The 16,838-nt window shown below is 45.4% G+C and overlaps 1 protein-coding gene across 3 annotated transcripts in view; it reads right to left on the minus strand.

Moving 5' to 3' along the window:
* NUMA1 (nuclear mitotic apparatus protein 1) overlaps positions 1-16,838 on the minus strand; it is a 74,889-nt gene that overhangs the window by 31,874 nt on the left and 26,177 nt on the right. For all 3 annotated transcript variants that reach the window (XM_088140367.1, XM_088140368.1, XM_088140366.1), the window contains exons 2-4: positions 13,750-13,820; positions 3,557-3,642; positions 726-805 (exon numbers count right to left, since the gene is read on the minus strand). In XM_088140367.1, coding sequence (XP_087996493.1) covers positions 726-805; positions 3,557-3,642; positions 13,750-13,791 — 208 coding nt within the window. In that variant the 5' untranslated portion in view covers positions 13,792-13,820. The remainder of the gene's footprint in view (positions 1-725; positions 806-3,556; positions 3,643-13,749; positions 13,821-16,838) is intronic.

A 16,838-nucleotide genomic window follows, 5' to 3' on the forward strand; every position in this document is an offset into this window, starting at 1 on the left:
ATCCAGGCCCAGTTTCAGCTGCTAAGGCATACTGTACCACGCAGCTGTCATACTGTTGTCCCTTCATAACATATTTCTTCCATGTGCGCTTTCTCTTTTTACATATCTGGCACCTTTGGCCAGGACGCAATTTAAGCTAGCCAGAGGTTCAATCAGAGTAGGGGCACGCACTGACGTTTCCTTTCAGTCCCAGCAGCAGCTTTCAAAGGCAGCTCTTCCAGTTCTTAGTTAGAAGACACTTCAAAGTGCCTTGTCTATTGTGCAAAATCACTTTGGATGACACTTCAGAGCACTGAATCTGATTACCTGGGAGAAAGAGGAATCAGCTTCAGGCAACTAGGTGACCCCTCCTGGCTGGGTTCTCCCCATCTCTCTCTCTCTTGGGGGGTGGGCAGGGGGATGCCCCTAATCTAGAAATCCCTAGATTATGCGTGTGTCCGTTCCTTCTCCTGGCCGTGAAAAGGCAAAGGGACTGGTGGGGACAGGGAAGAAACTGGAACTTGAGAAGATTGGGCTCTAAAGTGAATTCTCACCCTCCAGTTCACACCAAAGTGATCTTAGTAAAGGTGTATAAACAACCATCACCACCATGGAAGATGTGAGAGGGAGGCTCATGCAGGTGAATAGCCAAGAGCCTCTGACTGATAAAGCTTGGAGGGGGGGGGGGCGCCTACCAGGACAAAGCTTCCCCCAAGACCTAAGCACCACCTGACAGAAGAACTTACTTTCGAGGAAGCCAATGACATGAGCCACCCGCTCTGGCACGCTCTGCTGCAAAACAGCCTGCCCCTCTTCTGTGCCATGGCTGGAAGAGAGAAAGGGGTCATTTCACTTTGGAAAAGCAGATTCCAATGGATTCTTCATTGGGCAAAAGGAGGGGAAGCATCAGGAGCGAGCAGGGAAAAGGTTGAAATGTGGAAACCATTGGCATCTACTCAGGCAATGATGGATCTGCCAGACCTGAAGCTAGCACAGTGGATGTCCTGATGCTGCTACGATGGAACCGGGCAGTTGGAGTTCAGACAGTTCATTTATTTGATTTATATTTCACCTCTGATTCAGGAGCTCAAGACAGCTTCCATGGTACTTCTTCCTTCTGTTTTTCCCCAGAACAGCAACTCTGTGAGGTAGGCTGGGCTGAGAGTAAGCAATCGGCCCAAAATCAACCACGGAGCTTACAGGGCAGAGGGATTAATCGTAGCAAGGGAAAAAAGAGTGTGGGTCTTTCAGTTGTCACCCTCATCTTGAAGATGGCAAGGTTCTACCTTAAGAAACTGCCTTCCTGGACCGACACCCAGGAAGAGGACACAAATGAACCCACAGGAGGAGCTGGAGAACAGCTGTCTCTCCTCTGCTGCTTCTCTGCTTACAAACACAGAACTCCCCAAGCTCAGTTACCAAGGACAGCAGCTCTGTTGACTTCCTGGAGTAGGCCTGTCAAGACAGTAAGGCCCCAAGAGGAGGAGCTGCACGGGATGCTTGTGAAGCTGGCTCTGTGCATGAGAAAGGCAGTCTGGAGGCCCAAGACCAGCCTCCCCAGAAGCTCCTGGCTAAACCTTGTTGGGTGCAGGCTGGATAAAGCTTGTGGACTGTTAAATGCTGACATGTTTAATATCACGAGTTCTCATGGCTTCCAGCTACTGACTACATGGAATACTTAGGGCTCCATCAATTGGCACCCTGCCTACAATACTACAGAGCAACCACGCCCAGTAGCCACTGAATAGTACCTCCCCCCCGCCCCCCGTTCAATTCTTTTTAAAGGTGCCAAATTGCAGCCACAAAACAGAGAGAGAACTACAGAAGAAACTCCCAGTTTAAAATAGGGCAAAGTAAAGGATCACTACCTTGGGACTTATTTTGGCTTGAATTCAGGATTTGGCCAGGAAGAATTTTATTATCTCTAAAGCCCAGAGGGGAAATCTTAAGTAGCTCTAATGTTTATAATTAATTAAACAAGTCAATAGCAAGGATAAAAGACACCACCATAATCTGCAAGTAATCAAATCATTAACACAGAAAAACTATAATCAACTAGGAAACAACTCTATAAGACACCAGAATACAGCCAGACTCAAAGGTGCCATTCAACAAGCAGGGCCCCAGAGGTGAGAAGGCTGTCCTTTACATTTCTAAGGGGTGGGGTACTGGGAGCATCCAGGCAGCAATCAACAGCCAATGAGTCAGCAGCTCGTTAAAGCAGCCATATCAGACTAAGCACCTGCTGACAAGGGCTGTGTCTGCATTCCTGTATGCTCCAAAGAGCAGCAAAAGTAATCCATTCTTGAGTGGTCGTAAATCTACTTTCTGCCCCCCATCTTCTAAATACTGACATCGTAAGCAATTTAGCATTTTAAACAAGATTATAAAATCATGAACTTGGCCTGGAAACTGATGTGATGTTATACGGTTTCTCTAGGTCCAACAACAATCTACTTCTTGCATTTTTCATTAGCTGCAGCTTCTCAGTAATCCTCAAGCACCCCCATGTTATGAACAATGTTGAAAGTGAATAGGCAAGGTCCATTTTCAGTGCCCACAGAACTTGACCTCAATGAATTAAAGCAACTATTGTCGAAGGCTTTCACGGCCAGAATACGATGGCTGATGTGGGTCTTCCGGGCTCTCAGCACAGAGAGAACCGCTCCTGTCTGTGCTCCTGTCCTCTGAAGATGCCGGTCACAGATGCTGGCGAAACGTTAGGAAACAAGACTTCCAGAACATGGCCACACATCTCAGAAGACCCACACCAGCCAACTGTACAGAGTTTACAGTGAATGAAAAGATATGTCTCACTGATCCATGGTTATCCTGATCCATGGTTACTAGGCATAACAGCTAGAAACCCAACTCCTAAATATATCAGCATTCTGCCAGCAATTTCCTAATATGGACAAAGAGGGCAGGTCATTCAGGAGAAAACTGAATGCTGATTTTTGATCTGTGCTTTAGGTGCAGCTCCTCAAACCTTCATCTGAACAAGACATGGCTTCACTTTCTCAGAAGCCCTGAGGTCCAGATATTGCTCTCAAGAGTCTGAGAGTGATGCACAATCCTAGTCCGTGTGTCTGGATGCCGATAAAAGAGTAAGTCTTTTAAGGCTATGGGGAAATGGGAATATATAATGGAGTGAATCCTCCGGACCACTGCAGTGTCTGTGCGTGTTTATTTTTTAAGTGGCTGATTTCTAAGCCCTTCTTACTGCAAACTGGGCCTGGTGCTGAAACACTAACAGTGTGGGTAACAGGGTGGCGTAGCGTGGAAAGTGCTGCCTTGGGAACCAGGCACTTAGGTCCACCCTCTGCCATGGAGACTCACTGGGTGATGCTCTCTCAGCCGAACCTACCCCACAGGGTGGTTGCTGTGGGGGAAAAAACAGGAGCACCACATATGCTGCCTTGAGCTCCTGCAAGAAAGCCAGAATAGAAATTTAATAAATCAATAAATACCCCTTTCTCTTAGATCCTTGGTCATCCCCGTAGCCAGCAGAATTATGCACCTCCTGATCTACTACAGGCTGCAGGAAGAAAGCAAAAGTCTCGCAATGCCCTCTTACATTTTGCTGATGATCTTGAGGAAGATGCTGCAGTCCTGGAGCTGAGGCAATGAATTGATGGTATCATCCAGCTTCAGGCTGTTCACCTGCAGAAGAGAAGAGCTGCGTCACAAGCTGGCATTCCAGCAACAGGCCCATCAAGGAACAGAGCCGCAGGTGACCCCTCTGCCAGGTGTTGCTCTGAAATGCTAGTCAATGAGGTGGTTTACCAAGACACATGCCGGATGGAAAAGCATGCTGGTGAAACACGTGGGGAGGGAACGGTAATAACATGCAGGGGCTAATTATATGCATTCAATATGAAAAACAGCATTGTTATGCCTGGAACAGAGGCCGAAAGATTCCAGCTCCAATGCCGAATCAACTCTGAATCTCTAGCGATGTGGCTGAGATAGTCCCCAGCTCCAACTTAATATGCTGTACCAAGCTGTGTTGCAGAAACAAATTACACAAGTGTTTGTACAAAGGGATCCTAAACCTCTGGGTTAAAGCGTAAATAACAGTCTTCATGTCCGAAGTGATACAACTATCTGGATGCTGACATGCTCCTTTCAAGACAAAAACAACTTTCAAGACGAAAAACAACAGCGACTGCTCCTAACACAGCCAGTACCTTAAGGCAAAGAAGCTTCAGGGGAGCCTACGAGCACTTCTGTGTTATCCTCTAGCAGGGCTCTTATATTGATACCTCCTAAATGCACCTCCAAGATGAAGCACATCCTCCCCATCTCAGTGACAACTGTAAAGATACTCTGCCTCTGAAGAACCCAAGCTCTTATCTCTTAACGTGTCTTCTCCTATTTTTATTTTATTTATTTATTTATTTATTTATTTATTAAATTTATCCCCACCCATCTCCCCGTAATGGGGGACTCTGGGCAGCTTACAACTCATTAAAACAATAAATAAAAATAGAATTACATAAAACGTAAAAGCTATATAAAACAATTACTAAAAAAGAAAGAGTCCAGGAGGCTGATGGTTCAGAGCAGCAAATGCCAGGGCTCCAAGGGGCTAGCCAACCCCACACCTGATGTCTTCCCTCCCCACCCCAGGCCAGATGGCAGAGCCAGGTCTTCAAATCCCTCCAGAAGGCCAGGAGTGAGGGGACCAATCTTACCTCCGGGGGCAAGTTATTCCAAAGAGCGGGGGCTACAGCAGAGAAGGCCCGCCTTCTGGACCCTGCTAGTCGGAGCTCTCTTAACGAGGGGGTCCGGAGCATGCCCTCTCTGTGAGATCGGGTGGGACGGGTTGAAATCGTGGGGAAGAGGCAGTCCCTCAGGTAACCTGGTCCCATGCCATGTAGGGCTTTAAAGGTGATAACCAACACCTTGAATTGGACCCAGAAGCAGACTGGCACCCAATGCAGCTCGCGGAGCAGAGGTGTTACATGGACCCGCCTTGGGGCTCCAAAAATAGCCCGCGCGGCTGCATTCTGGACCAGCTGAAGCTTCCAGATACTCTTCAAGGGTAGCCCCATGTACAGCGCATTGCAGTAGTCTATCTGGGAAATAACAAGGGCATGAGTGACTGTTCGAAGGGCATCCCGATCCAGGAAAGGGCGTAACTGATGCACAACCCAAAGTTGTGCAAAGGCCCTCCTGGCCACGGCTGCCACCTGCTCTTTCAGCAGGAGCCAAAGGACCCCCAAATCACGCACTGGGTCTGTCTGAGGCCGTGCTACATCATCCAGCACCAAAGATAACAAAGTCCTGGATCCAGAGGAGCCATTAACCCACAGCCACTCCGTCTTGCCAGAGTTCAGCCGAAGCCTGTTGCTCCCCATCCAGACCCTCACAGCCTCCAGGCACTGGACAAGAGATCAACTGTATCACTTGGTTCATCAGGGGAGAGAGAGAGAACTGAGTAACATCAGCATACTGATGACACCTCATCTCATGATGGCAGATGATCTCACCCAGCGGTTTCATGTAGATGTTGAAAAGGAGTGGAGAGAGAACCGAATCCTGCGGCACCCCACAAAGGAGGGGCCAAAGATGGGACCTCTGGCCTCCTATCACCACCGACTGGGATCGGCCCCGGAGAAAGGAGGAGAACCAGCACAAAACTGTGCCGCCCACCCCCAATTCCGAGTCATCCCAACAGGATACCGCGGTCGACGGTATCGAAAGCCGCTGAGAGATCAAGGAGAGCAAGGATGGTCGCACTTCCACCATCCCGCTCCCGCCAGAGATCATCCATAAGTGCGACCAATGCCGTTTCTGTTCCATAACCGGGCCTGAAACCTGACTGGAAAGGGTCCAGATAATCCGTTTCCTCCAGAACCCTTTGGGGCTGTGATGCCACCACTTTCTCCACCACCTTCCCCAAAAAGGGGAGGTGGGAGACTGGACGAAAATTGTCTCTTAAGAATTAAGTAGCACCTGGACATCTCTTAACCCTCTTAAATTCTTATGAGAATTTAAGTAGCACCTCTATTTACCATGGATTTAAAGTCCTTCCAAATGCACTTAATCTTCCAGGCGCCTTAGGCAGCAGAAGTACAGAAGAAACAATGCCAAGTCCAACATGCAATGAAAATGTCTAGCGACTGGAAAGCCAAGCCAGCGCCTCTTCTCTGGGGTCATCCTCACCAAGAGTCCAACAAAACCTTGGTGCTTTGTCAGGGGAGGGCCACTTTTAGGAGGAGGAGGAGGAGGGAGAGGAGGGGGAGGGGAGGGGGAGGATCCTCCTCCTCCTCCTCTTCCTCCTCCTCCTCCTCCCCCCCTTCCCCTATGAAATGTTTCAGCTTGAGAACTTGGAGGGTGAGGGCTTTGGAGTTCTCTTCACTGCATCCTCGACTACTGTGCCCTGAGCAACTTTCTGTCCTTCTCCTTCTCGGCAACGCATTTCCTTTCCACCTGCAGTAACTGCAGTGACCCCTGTCCTCAGGACCACACCTGGTAGACCAGATGCAAAGCCGAGGCAGAATCCCCTGTGAAGCTCAACCTCAGTGGGCAGACGGAAGGCCCTCCCGGCCTAGCTCCCTCAAGAGAGCTAATGCGCAGGAGAGCTAGCCACTTTCTGCCCCCAGCGTAGGGAGGGAAACCCTTTCTGGAGAGAGCCGGCAGCCATTAAAAGAGGGATATGGAGTCATCCACAGTCTCAGGGGACCCTGGAGAGGGCCTGCAAAAGGGAAACTTGCAACCTGAGAAGGCAGGGGAAGCACTTGGAACAGCCAAAGACAAAAATACTAAGAGAACATTAACCAAACCTAATCATCTCTTTCTGCAGCTTGCATGACAGGCATTTTTATTTTTATTGCTTTAATATACAGGGAGGAAAAGAAAAAAAGATACAACCCCGTCCAAAAAATACTTACAAAAAACAGTTCAGTTTTTAAACACAGCTTTAAAATCCAATCACATGGAATAATTTCAGTCTTTCTGATGTATTGCTAACAGCCAGTCGTAAGCAGAGAGCGAACACGTCATCAGTTATAAATTGGGGGGTGGTGGTGGGGAAATGGGGGACTGTCTTTCATTATAAAACAATTGTCATTTTTGCTAGTCAATAAGTTTATAGTTACTCATATAACGATACATTCCAAATGTGGGATATACAATTCAAAAGTACAGTGGCACCTTTAAACCACATTACCTTTCCCCAAACCATATTAAGGGGATGGACATTAAAACAAAAAGTCGTGGTAAGAGGACAAGCTACAATTATGTACGTAAGCATCCTCTCCCTCATTTTACACGTCCAATATGCTAAGGTGACAGCCAGCCCTTTTTAAACATCCTCTGGGATATCCAATAAATGTGAAAAGAAAAAGTTGAATTAACATTTTCTCAAGATCGTAAGAAACATACTTAATATTCTCTAGGGTTCTTAACCACTGACATAGGGTGCTTTAGTTCTTTAGCCGCCAAGAGTTGTTGAGCGTCGGCGGCATACAAGTTTAATAAATTATTATTTATTCTGAAACTCTTGCAGATAATTAAAGAATGTTGCTGAGGCAGATATTAGTTATCTACAGCTTTTTAAATAGATTTAATAGATTCAGAAACAAGTTAAAAATAACTCAAGAGTTTGTGAGTGCACCTAGAACTGTTTCAATTCCACCGTCTGCAAGAACTCAAACAGATTAAAAACTTGATTAGCAATTAGCCGATCTAAAGTATTACTTATCACCCCTTGGTTTAAAAGAAATGTAGGTCGGGAGGTGTCCAATATGCTACTGGGGAAGAGCGGAGGGCATTTCCAAGTAGCTCCAGAAAGAGTGAAGCGGCTGGGCCAAAGCCGAAAGGACGTTCAGCTGTGGATGTATCTGGAAGCGAAAAGAAGGTCCGATGCTGTAAAGAACAATATTGTATAGGTACCTGGAATGTAAGATCTATGAACCAAGGCAAGCTGGATGTGGTCAAACATGAGATGACAAGACTGAACATCGACATCTTGGGAATCAGCAAATTGAAATGGATGGGAATGGGTGAATTTAATTTGGGTGACCATTATATCTACTACTGTGGCCAAGAAACCCTTAGAAGAAATGGAGTTGCACTCACAGTGAATAAGAGAGTGGGAAAGGCAGTAATGGGGTACAACCTCAAAAATGACAGAATGATCTCAGTGCGTATCCAAGGCAAACCATTCAACATCACAGTCATCCAAGTCTATGCCCCAACCACTGATGCCAAAGAAGCTGAAGTTGACCGCTTCTATGAAGACCTACAACACCTTCTAGAACTAGCACCAAAAAAAGATGTCCTTTTCATCATAGGGGATTGGAATGCTAAAGTAGGAAATCAAGAAGTAATCGGAATAACAGGCAAGTTTGGCCTTGGAGCACAAAATGAAGCAGGGCAAAGGCTAATAGAGTCCTGTCAAGAGAACAAGCTAGTCATAGCAAACACTCTTTTCCAACAACACAAGAGATGACTCTACACATGGAGATCACCAGATGGTCAATACTGAAACCAGATTGATTATATACTTTGCAGCCAAAGATGGAGAAGCTCTATACAGACAGCAAAAACAAGACCAGGAGCTGACTGTGGCTCAGATCATGAGCTTCTTACTGCAAAATTTAGGCTTAAATTGAAGAATGTAGGGAAAACCACTAGACCACTCAGGTATGACTTAGCTCATATTCCTTGTGAGTACTCAGTGAAGGTGATGAATAGATTTAGGGGATTAGATTTGGTAGACAGAGTGCCTGAAGAACTATGGACGGAGGTCTGTAACATTGTACAGGAGGCAGCAACTAAAACCATCCCAAAGAAAAAGAAATGCAAGAAAGCAAAATGGCCGTCTGACGAGGCTTTACAAATAGCTGTGGAAAGAAGGAATGCGAAAAGCAAGGGTGAAAGGGAAAGATATAAGCAACTGAATGCAGATTTCCAGAGAATAGCAAGGAGAGATAAGAAGGCCTTCTTAAATGAACAATGCAAAGAAATTGAGGAAAACAATAGAATGGGGAAGACTAGAGATCTCTACAAGAAAATTGGAGATATGAAAGGAACGTTTAGTGCAAAGATGGGCATGATAAAGGACAAAAAAGGCAGGGACCTAACAGAAGCAGAAGAGATTAAGAAGAGGTGGCAAGAATACACAGAAGAACTATACAAGAAAGATCTTAACGTCCCTGATGTCCACGCTGGTGTGATCACTGACCTTGAGCCAGACATCCTAGAGAGTGAAGTCAAGTGGGCCTTAGGAAGCATTGCTAACAACAAAGCTACTGGAGATGACAGTATTCCAGCTGAGTTATTTAAAATACTAAAAGATGATGGTGTTAAAGTGCTGCACTCAATATGCCAGCAAGTTTGGAAAACGCAACAGTGGCCACGGGATTGGAAAAGGTCAGTTTACGTTCCAATTCCAAAGAAGGGCAACGCCAAAGAATGCTCAAACTATCGCACAATTGCACTCATTTCACATGCTAGCAAGATTATGCTCAAAATCCTACAAGCTAGGCTTCAGCAGTACATGAACCGAGAACTACCGGATGTACAAGCTGGGTTTCGAAGAGGCAGAGGAACTAGAGATCAAATTGCCAACATTCGCTGGATCATGGAGAAAGCACGAGAGTTCCAGAAAAACATCTACCTCTGCTTCATTGACTATGCAAAAGCCTTCGATTGTGTGGATCACAACAAACTCTGGCAAATTCTTAAAGAGATGGGGGTACCAGACCACCTTACCTGTCTCCTGAGAAATCTGTACGCGGGCCAAGAAGCAACAGTTAGAACCGGTCATGGAACAACCGATTGGTTCAAAATAGGGAAAGGAGTACGACAAGGCTGTATACTGTCACCCTGCTTATTTAACCTATATGCAGAGTACATCATGAGAAATGCCAGGCTGGAAGAATCACAAGCCGGAATTAAGATTGCAGGGAGAATCTTCAATAACCTCAGATATGCAGACGATACCACCCTAATGGCAGAAAGTGAAGAAGAACTAAAGAGCCTCTTGATGAGGGTGAAAGAGGAGAGTGCGAAAGCTGGCTTGAAACTCAACATTAAAAAAACTAAGATCATGGCATCTGGACCCATCAATTCCTGGCAAATAGAAGGGGTAGAAATGGAAGCAGTAACAGAATTCATTTATTTGGGCTCCAAGATCACCGCAGACGGAGACTGCAGCCATGAAATTAAAAGACGCTTGCTCCTTGGGAAGAAAGCTATGGCAAGCCTAGATAGCATATTAAAAAGCAGAGACGTCACCTTGCCGACAAAGATCCGCATAGTCAAAGCTATGGTTTTTCCAGTAGTAACGTATGGCTGTGAGAGCTGGACCATAAAGAAGAATTTATGCCTTTGAACTGTGGTGCTGGAGAAGACTCTTAAGAGTCCCCTGGACTGCTAGGAGGTCAAACCAGTCAATCTTAAAGGAAATCAACCCTGATTGCTCATTGGAAGGACTGATAATGAAGCTCAAGCTCAGATACTTTGGCCACCTAATGCGAAGAGAGGAGTCTTTGGAAAAGACCCTGAGCTGGGAAAGATTGAAGGCAAAAGGAGAAGAGGACGGCAGAGGATGAGATGGTTAGATAGCATCCCTGAAGCAATGAGCATGAAACTGAGCAAACTCAGGGAGGCAGTGAAGGACAGGAAGGCCTGGCGCAATATGGTTCATGGGGTCACAAAGAGTCAGACACGACTTAACAACTGAACAACAACAACAAAATCTGCAATATTCAAACCACAGTTATCCCAAAGTGTACGTTTATCATGTGAATAAGGGTCAAGCTTAAACTTCTAACATTCCAAATTGATAGATATTCCAAATATCTCTCACGGCCTTTAATGCTGGAACAGACACATGTCAAAAGCACCAAATCCAGCAAGGCAGCACTACAACCCACAGCCTACTCATATGTGCATCAGAGGACCTTTTTCACACTGCGTGGAAAGCTCATTGCTTGAAAGGAATTCTCTTACTTATCCCAGACAGCAACTAATTACAAGTCTGCTCATTACCATAACAGGCTACTTTTCTTTTAAAAATGGATTTTATCTGCTTTTGTGATAAATCTTATTATCCCTTACAGCTACAGTACCTCTTCAAATGCTTGGCAGCAGCTGTGCTCTTTCTGTGCCTTCCACCCCAACCCTGCAAGAACAAAATGTTTCTAAAATAATACTATGATAAACAGCATCCACAGGACTGGGATCCCAGCCAGTCATCTTCTTCCAGCTTTTCCATGAAGTCAAGGATGCTTGTACAGGTAGTCCTCGTTTAGCAACCATTCGCAGTTACATCAGTGATGAAAAAGTAACTTTGCGACCAATCCTTGCATTTGTGACATTCACAGGTCTTTAAAGCAAAGGAAAACTGAAGTAAGATCATAAGCACAGTCACAGTTTCACTTAGTGATTGCTTCACTTAATGACCAAGTTGCTGGTCCCAACTGTGGTTGCTAAATGAGGACTACCTTGTCTATGTGGCAATCTACAATGGAAAGGCAGAAGATCATCCGATAGCCCAGCAAAAGAGATCCACTTGATCCTCAGAGAGATCAGATGTCTTTTTACACTCCTCCCTTGCTATTCAGCTTCTCTTGCTTACCAAATGATCTATATCCAGTGGCCCAGGTCAAAGCAGATAGCAAGGAGTCAGAATGCCAAGGAGTCCACTGGCTTAGATCTTCAACAGCTTCTCTTTGGTCTCAGCAAAGGATGAGGAGAAGGTCTGCCACCCAAATCATCCAGACCAACTCTCCGACACCACTGGAAAACCTACAGGAATGGCTTCATAGAGGTCTTAAAAGAATAAGGGGAAGCCCTATTCCATAATTCTGGCCCATTCCCAGAAAGAAACATTAGGGTTTAAGCCATTTTTAACTGTTTCCTTGCTTTCAAACATAGATATCCTTTAATGCCCCTATTTTACAAAAAGAATACAGTAACTTGTATTCCTTGTTCACGGTTGCAATACATAATATCTGATGATGCAATGATCGACACACTATTTCTTCAAGCTAAATATGGTCCAATAAACACTAAACCCATAAACCTTATGAGCTGCCTGTTTTGGCAGATGCAAACGCTTCCTGCATCCAATCTCATGCTCAAATTGTCTAGCCATCTCAGAAGAAAAAACAACTTTTAACCAGAAGGGTGGATATTTAAGTCTCAGCTCCACAGTACAGCTCAAAACAAAATTACACACATTGTACACAAGAGTGAGGGACACCAAACCATCCAATACTTACTCTTCTCCTCATGTTCCAGCTCTAGAATTTGTTCAGCAAAGGGACTACACATCTAAGTCGTCTTTAAAATGCTTCCTCTGGACATTCTGAATGGCATCTGACATGACATTGCTGGGCTGGGCATGCAATGTGCTGAATGCCAGAGAACCTCCCATTGTGAACCTGCGGAATTTGCATGATGGGCTATTTCTCTCCCTCCGGCTAGCCAAGGGCCAGGACCACAAACCATAGATCTGGAAAATCCATCAAATCCTACCCCTTCCTTTTCCAGCACCAGCTTTCAAGCTTAGCTTCAGATACAAACGCTGTCAAAAAGTCCAAGTTGAGATTTTCCGGATGCCAAATGGTGTTTTTTCTTTGGTTGGGTGGAACTGTAGCACACACACAGACTTCAGTAATAGTTAAAATGATTTCTAAGTCTTTCTTTCCAGATCTACAATCTATGGGATAGAGGGAAAAAAACATTTTTTCCAACTTCTATTGCATACCGCTGCCTTCCCTATTCCAAATCTAACACCCTACACAAAACGGATCCAAAATTACACAAAATTAACTTGCATAATTTCCTTCCAACGTATGCCATTGTTTTTAGTGCATAAGAATCACAGGACACTTGCTTCATTTTTTTTCCCAGCATTTCACCGATCACCTAAACCAGTGTTTCTCATGGTTGGTAGCTTTAAGATGTGCAGACTTCAACTCCCAGAATTCCCCAGCCAGCCCCATATTTTAAAGTTGCCAAGGTTGAGAAACACTGACCTAAACCAGGGGTTGGCAACCTTCTGCATAAGGCCCAGAGGTCATATCTATGAGTGGTCATATCTGTGAGTAGATGGCAGATCGCTTTCTCTTCCTCTCTCCAGCAAATATACTGGCACTTGGAAGATTTTTCAGGGTGAACCATAGAGACATGTTTTTCTTAGGGGAAAGAAAGGAAGGCATTGCCTAAGGGTGACTTTGGGTCAGTCCCTCTCTCTTAGCCCAGCCCACCTCACAGGGTTGTTGTTGTGGGGAAAACAGGAGGGGGAAGGAGTGCTAGGTATGTTCACTGCCTTGAGTTATTTATAAAAGCAATTAAAGGTGGATTAAAAAATCTAAAAGAAGGGGGGGGGAAAGGGCATGCTCCAGAGAGTGTCGGAGTGCCCTTTGTGGTTGGGGAAAGAAACGCTTCTGGAGGGAGAAACCTCAGTAACCAAAGGTATGCTATAAACACCTATGTATTCTTATCTATGGGCTCGTAACTCTGTTCAAATAATTACAATTTATTAAAATAGTACAGTTCTACATCAGGACTGAGACAGAATTACAAACGTGAATTTTTTTTAGGATCACTCTGGGCTGGGTGGATAAGATATCTCTTTTTGGACTACGGGCCAGATGATTTTGGATAGCAGGCCAGATCCAGCCCATGGGTCATAGGTTGCCAACCCCTGACCTAAATGTTCCTCAGAGTCTGCAAAGAGGCCTTCCAGCTTGAAGGGTCACAACAGCCTAAGTGGTTAGCAACCATAAGGAAGGGGTACTTTACCCAGGCCAGGAGAGCCGAGGCTCTTGTGTTGTGAAGCGACATCTTCGTGTTTTCCCAGGTTACATTCAAACCTAAAGAAGCAAGAGAAAGAAGGCACCCCGTTAAGTTGAGATAAAGACTTTTTTTTACCCCATTTATCAAACTGCCCAGGGAAAGATTTGAAAGGCAGGGAAACTATCATAACTATCATTTATCAAAATGAAAAAGGGAGGCTACTGCTTTACAACCAGGCCTAGCTTTGAACTGTTCTGGGCACTTAATGCTCTAGCAAATGGCCTTGATCACTCTTCCTGCAGGTACAAATGGGCATGAATCGAGGCTGATGAAGAGCCGGCCTGCAGATGCAAAGGTTTAATCTAGTAGCCTGCATGTGCAAAATTCATATTTGCCATGTCATACCAGTATTATATCAGCCACGTGCACTTTTCTGGGGAAAGGACACACTTGGGAAGCTTAACTGAGAGCTGTATTTTCTCTCTAACATAAAACCAGCCCCTCCTGCCACTCTCTCCTCTCTGCTACCAGCCCCCTTCACAAAAGGCACAAAAGTTCTTCTAAAGTACGATTTAGTCCAAAATAATGTACTTTGTGAAAGCAAATGAATCTGTTATTTGCATTTGTATTATCTCTGTTATTGGCGAGGAGAATGGTTAGGTTTGAAGGCCCTGCCACTTTAACCCTCCGCAGGAGAAAGGATGCTAAGGGGATACGGGAGCTGTCTAAAAAGGCGGAACAAACCGAAGGTGCTGCATCACGTGACCTGCGGATCCTGGAATGGTCCCCAAGTAGGCCATCCCTGTCACAGCAAAGTGGAGGGGGGGGTCATGCTCTCAACTTGGGAAAGGGAGATATTTCTGTGGAAAAGGGACTTTTCAGGAATTAGGAAGCATTGGTAGGAAATTCTGCCGGGAGGAGACTTATCACCCCTGCCCAAACAAGGTTAGGTAGCTCCAAGGTAAGAGTGCCCCATTTGCCCCATTTGCCCTGCTGCACTGGAGAGGGAGGAACTGGATCAGGTCTAGCCAGATCAAGCTTGTTTGTTTAGCAAATCTCTGTGGGAATGAAGAGCCCAAGGGAATGGCTTCGAAGCCCAAAGTTGACTTCTGGACTGAGAACCAACTTCAACAAATCTGAACCCTCCCAAAGACTCTTCTGTGCTTCAGAGGGACTCTGGGCACCTCCCAAAATCAATACTGTATCTCTGACCACGGGTTGCCTAGTCCCGGCTTAAAGGACAAATTCGGAGCCTGCTTCTTTTCTCTCCCAGAAGAGGTCTGCGTGATGTGGGGAGATGTAACCCCCGCCCAGTTATCTAGTCCACTTTCAGGAACTTTGGGGCCAAATAACCAGAAAATAAAAAAGCTTTACATTCTGTTCCATTCATCAGAGTTCTCCAGAGGTTGTACCCTCTTGAAATTTCCCAGATTTATTCAATCTGACCGTTGCTTAACCCTGTGCCCCCAGACCTGCCAAGCTTCACCTTGTTGGCCATCTTGCCCGGCTGGTGGTGGGGCAGGGGGGTTGAGTGTGCTATGGGAGCTGAAGTCTGAGGACACCAAGCTGGGAAAGCACCAATGGTCAACAGAGGAAGCAGCCTGTGGGCTGGACGACGTGAGCAGCTCTTTGGAATTCTGAGCTAACATAAATCAAATTACACAGCTGACACCAAAGCAAGCAGAACAGGTTCATCTGCATCGCTTCGATGATGCACTTGTAGTATTTCTGATGGGTTCCTCACAGCAATTTAGTGTAAGTCACCAAGTACACACACACATATAGTTTCCAACCGATGCTGCTCGGTTCAGGCCTTCGACCTAGCTGCCCCCACTTCCAATGACTAAACTTTGTATAAGCTCACATGTTCCTTTGGGTTTTTCCCCCCTGTAATTTTAAAAGGCACAAATGCACGTAGCTACTACTTTCTTTTGCAATGTCCCCATGTTGCCTGCAACCAACAGGCCTCCTAATTTGCTCTTAGAGAGAGTGCTCCAAGTCCACCAAGAAGCATCAGAAACATCAGCTCAATTAAGGGCTGCCACAGGGCAGGGGGAGACCTCCTCCTTGGGATCAAAGCTCTCATCAACATTTTGCCTGTCACTACCGTTTTTTTCCTAGCAACGCAACTTTGAGGGATTCCCAAGTCTACAGAATTCCTGTGCAGCATAGCAGGATATACAGTCAGAGGCCGTGAAGAGGGACACAGACTTGCTAGCACTGCAGAAGTGTGTGTGTACACACACACACACACACACAGCTGCTTGGGAACACCCACAAGATTTGGAGAAGCATGTTTCATTAAAGGCTGCATTTTGTGGCCAATTCCTGCTATTCACCAATCAAGATTTTTAAGCAGTTCCAGCCCAAATCTTCACAGCTCCAAAGTATGCGTAAGTTGGGGGGAGGGAGGGGACAGAGCAGCAATGTGGGGAAGGAGCAGCAGCCTGCTCTTTGCACAGCTCAGAAACAGCGGTTCGCAGCTTACTTCTGGACGTGGCAGAAGCATCATAAACAAACACGTAACGAGTCATGACGCCAGTCTGGTTTGCTTGAATTTCCCTGCACGCTAGTAAAGCTGAAGGAGCCACGGAGAGCCATTTCCAAATAGGGCCATTTAGAGGGACCCAATCCACCACAGAAAGATACAGGTCTACAGAGACCACTTTAAGCTAATCCTGCTGTCTTAAAAATTATAGGAATCATAGGGCATTTGCACAGAACTAAAATCGGAGTAGAAATTGGAAGGTGGGGACAACCTCACATCAAATGACTGGAATATAAACTTTATGCAAAATGTTATTTAAAACATGTTTTATTTAAAACAATTTAAACATTAAACATTTAAAACAATATGGCACCAATCTGTTACTGTGCAATTTATCCCTCTATATCCTTATTTTATTTCCAATTGTTTTTGTTTTACTAAACGGTTAGTTACCTCAAGCATTACAAAATTACTTGCCTTTTAAGGTGCTACCAGACTCATGAAAGCTTCTGCCTTTGAATAATATTTGTTAGTCAGAAAAGGGGCTACCAGATTCCATCTCAAATTCCAGAGAGCTTTTAAGACCACCACCTCCTACCGGGTTAAG

The sequence above is a fragment of the Python bivittatus genome, unplaced genomic scaffold (assembly GCF_059951505.1).
Source record: "Python bivittatus isolate LINGU-HERP-01145 unplaced genomic scaffold, Pbiv_v1 ctg000340_np1212, whole genome shotgun sequence".
NCBI classification, from domain to species: domain Eukaryota; kingdom Metazoa; phylum Chordata; class Lepidosauria; order Squamata; family Pythonidae; genus Python; species Python bivittatus.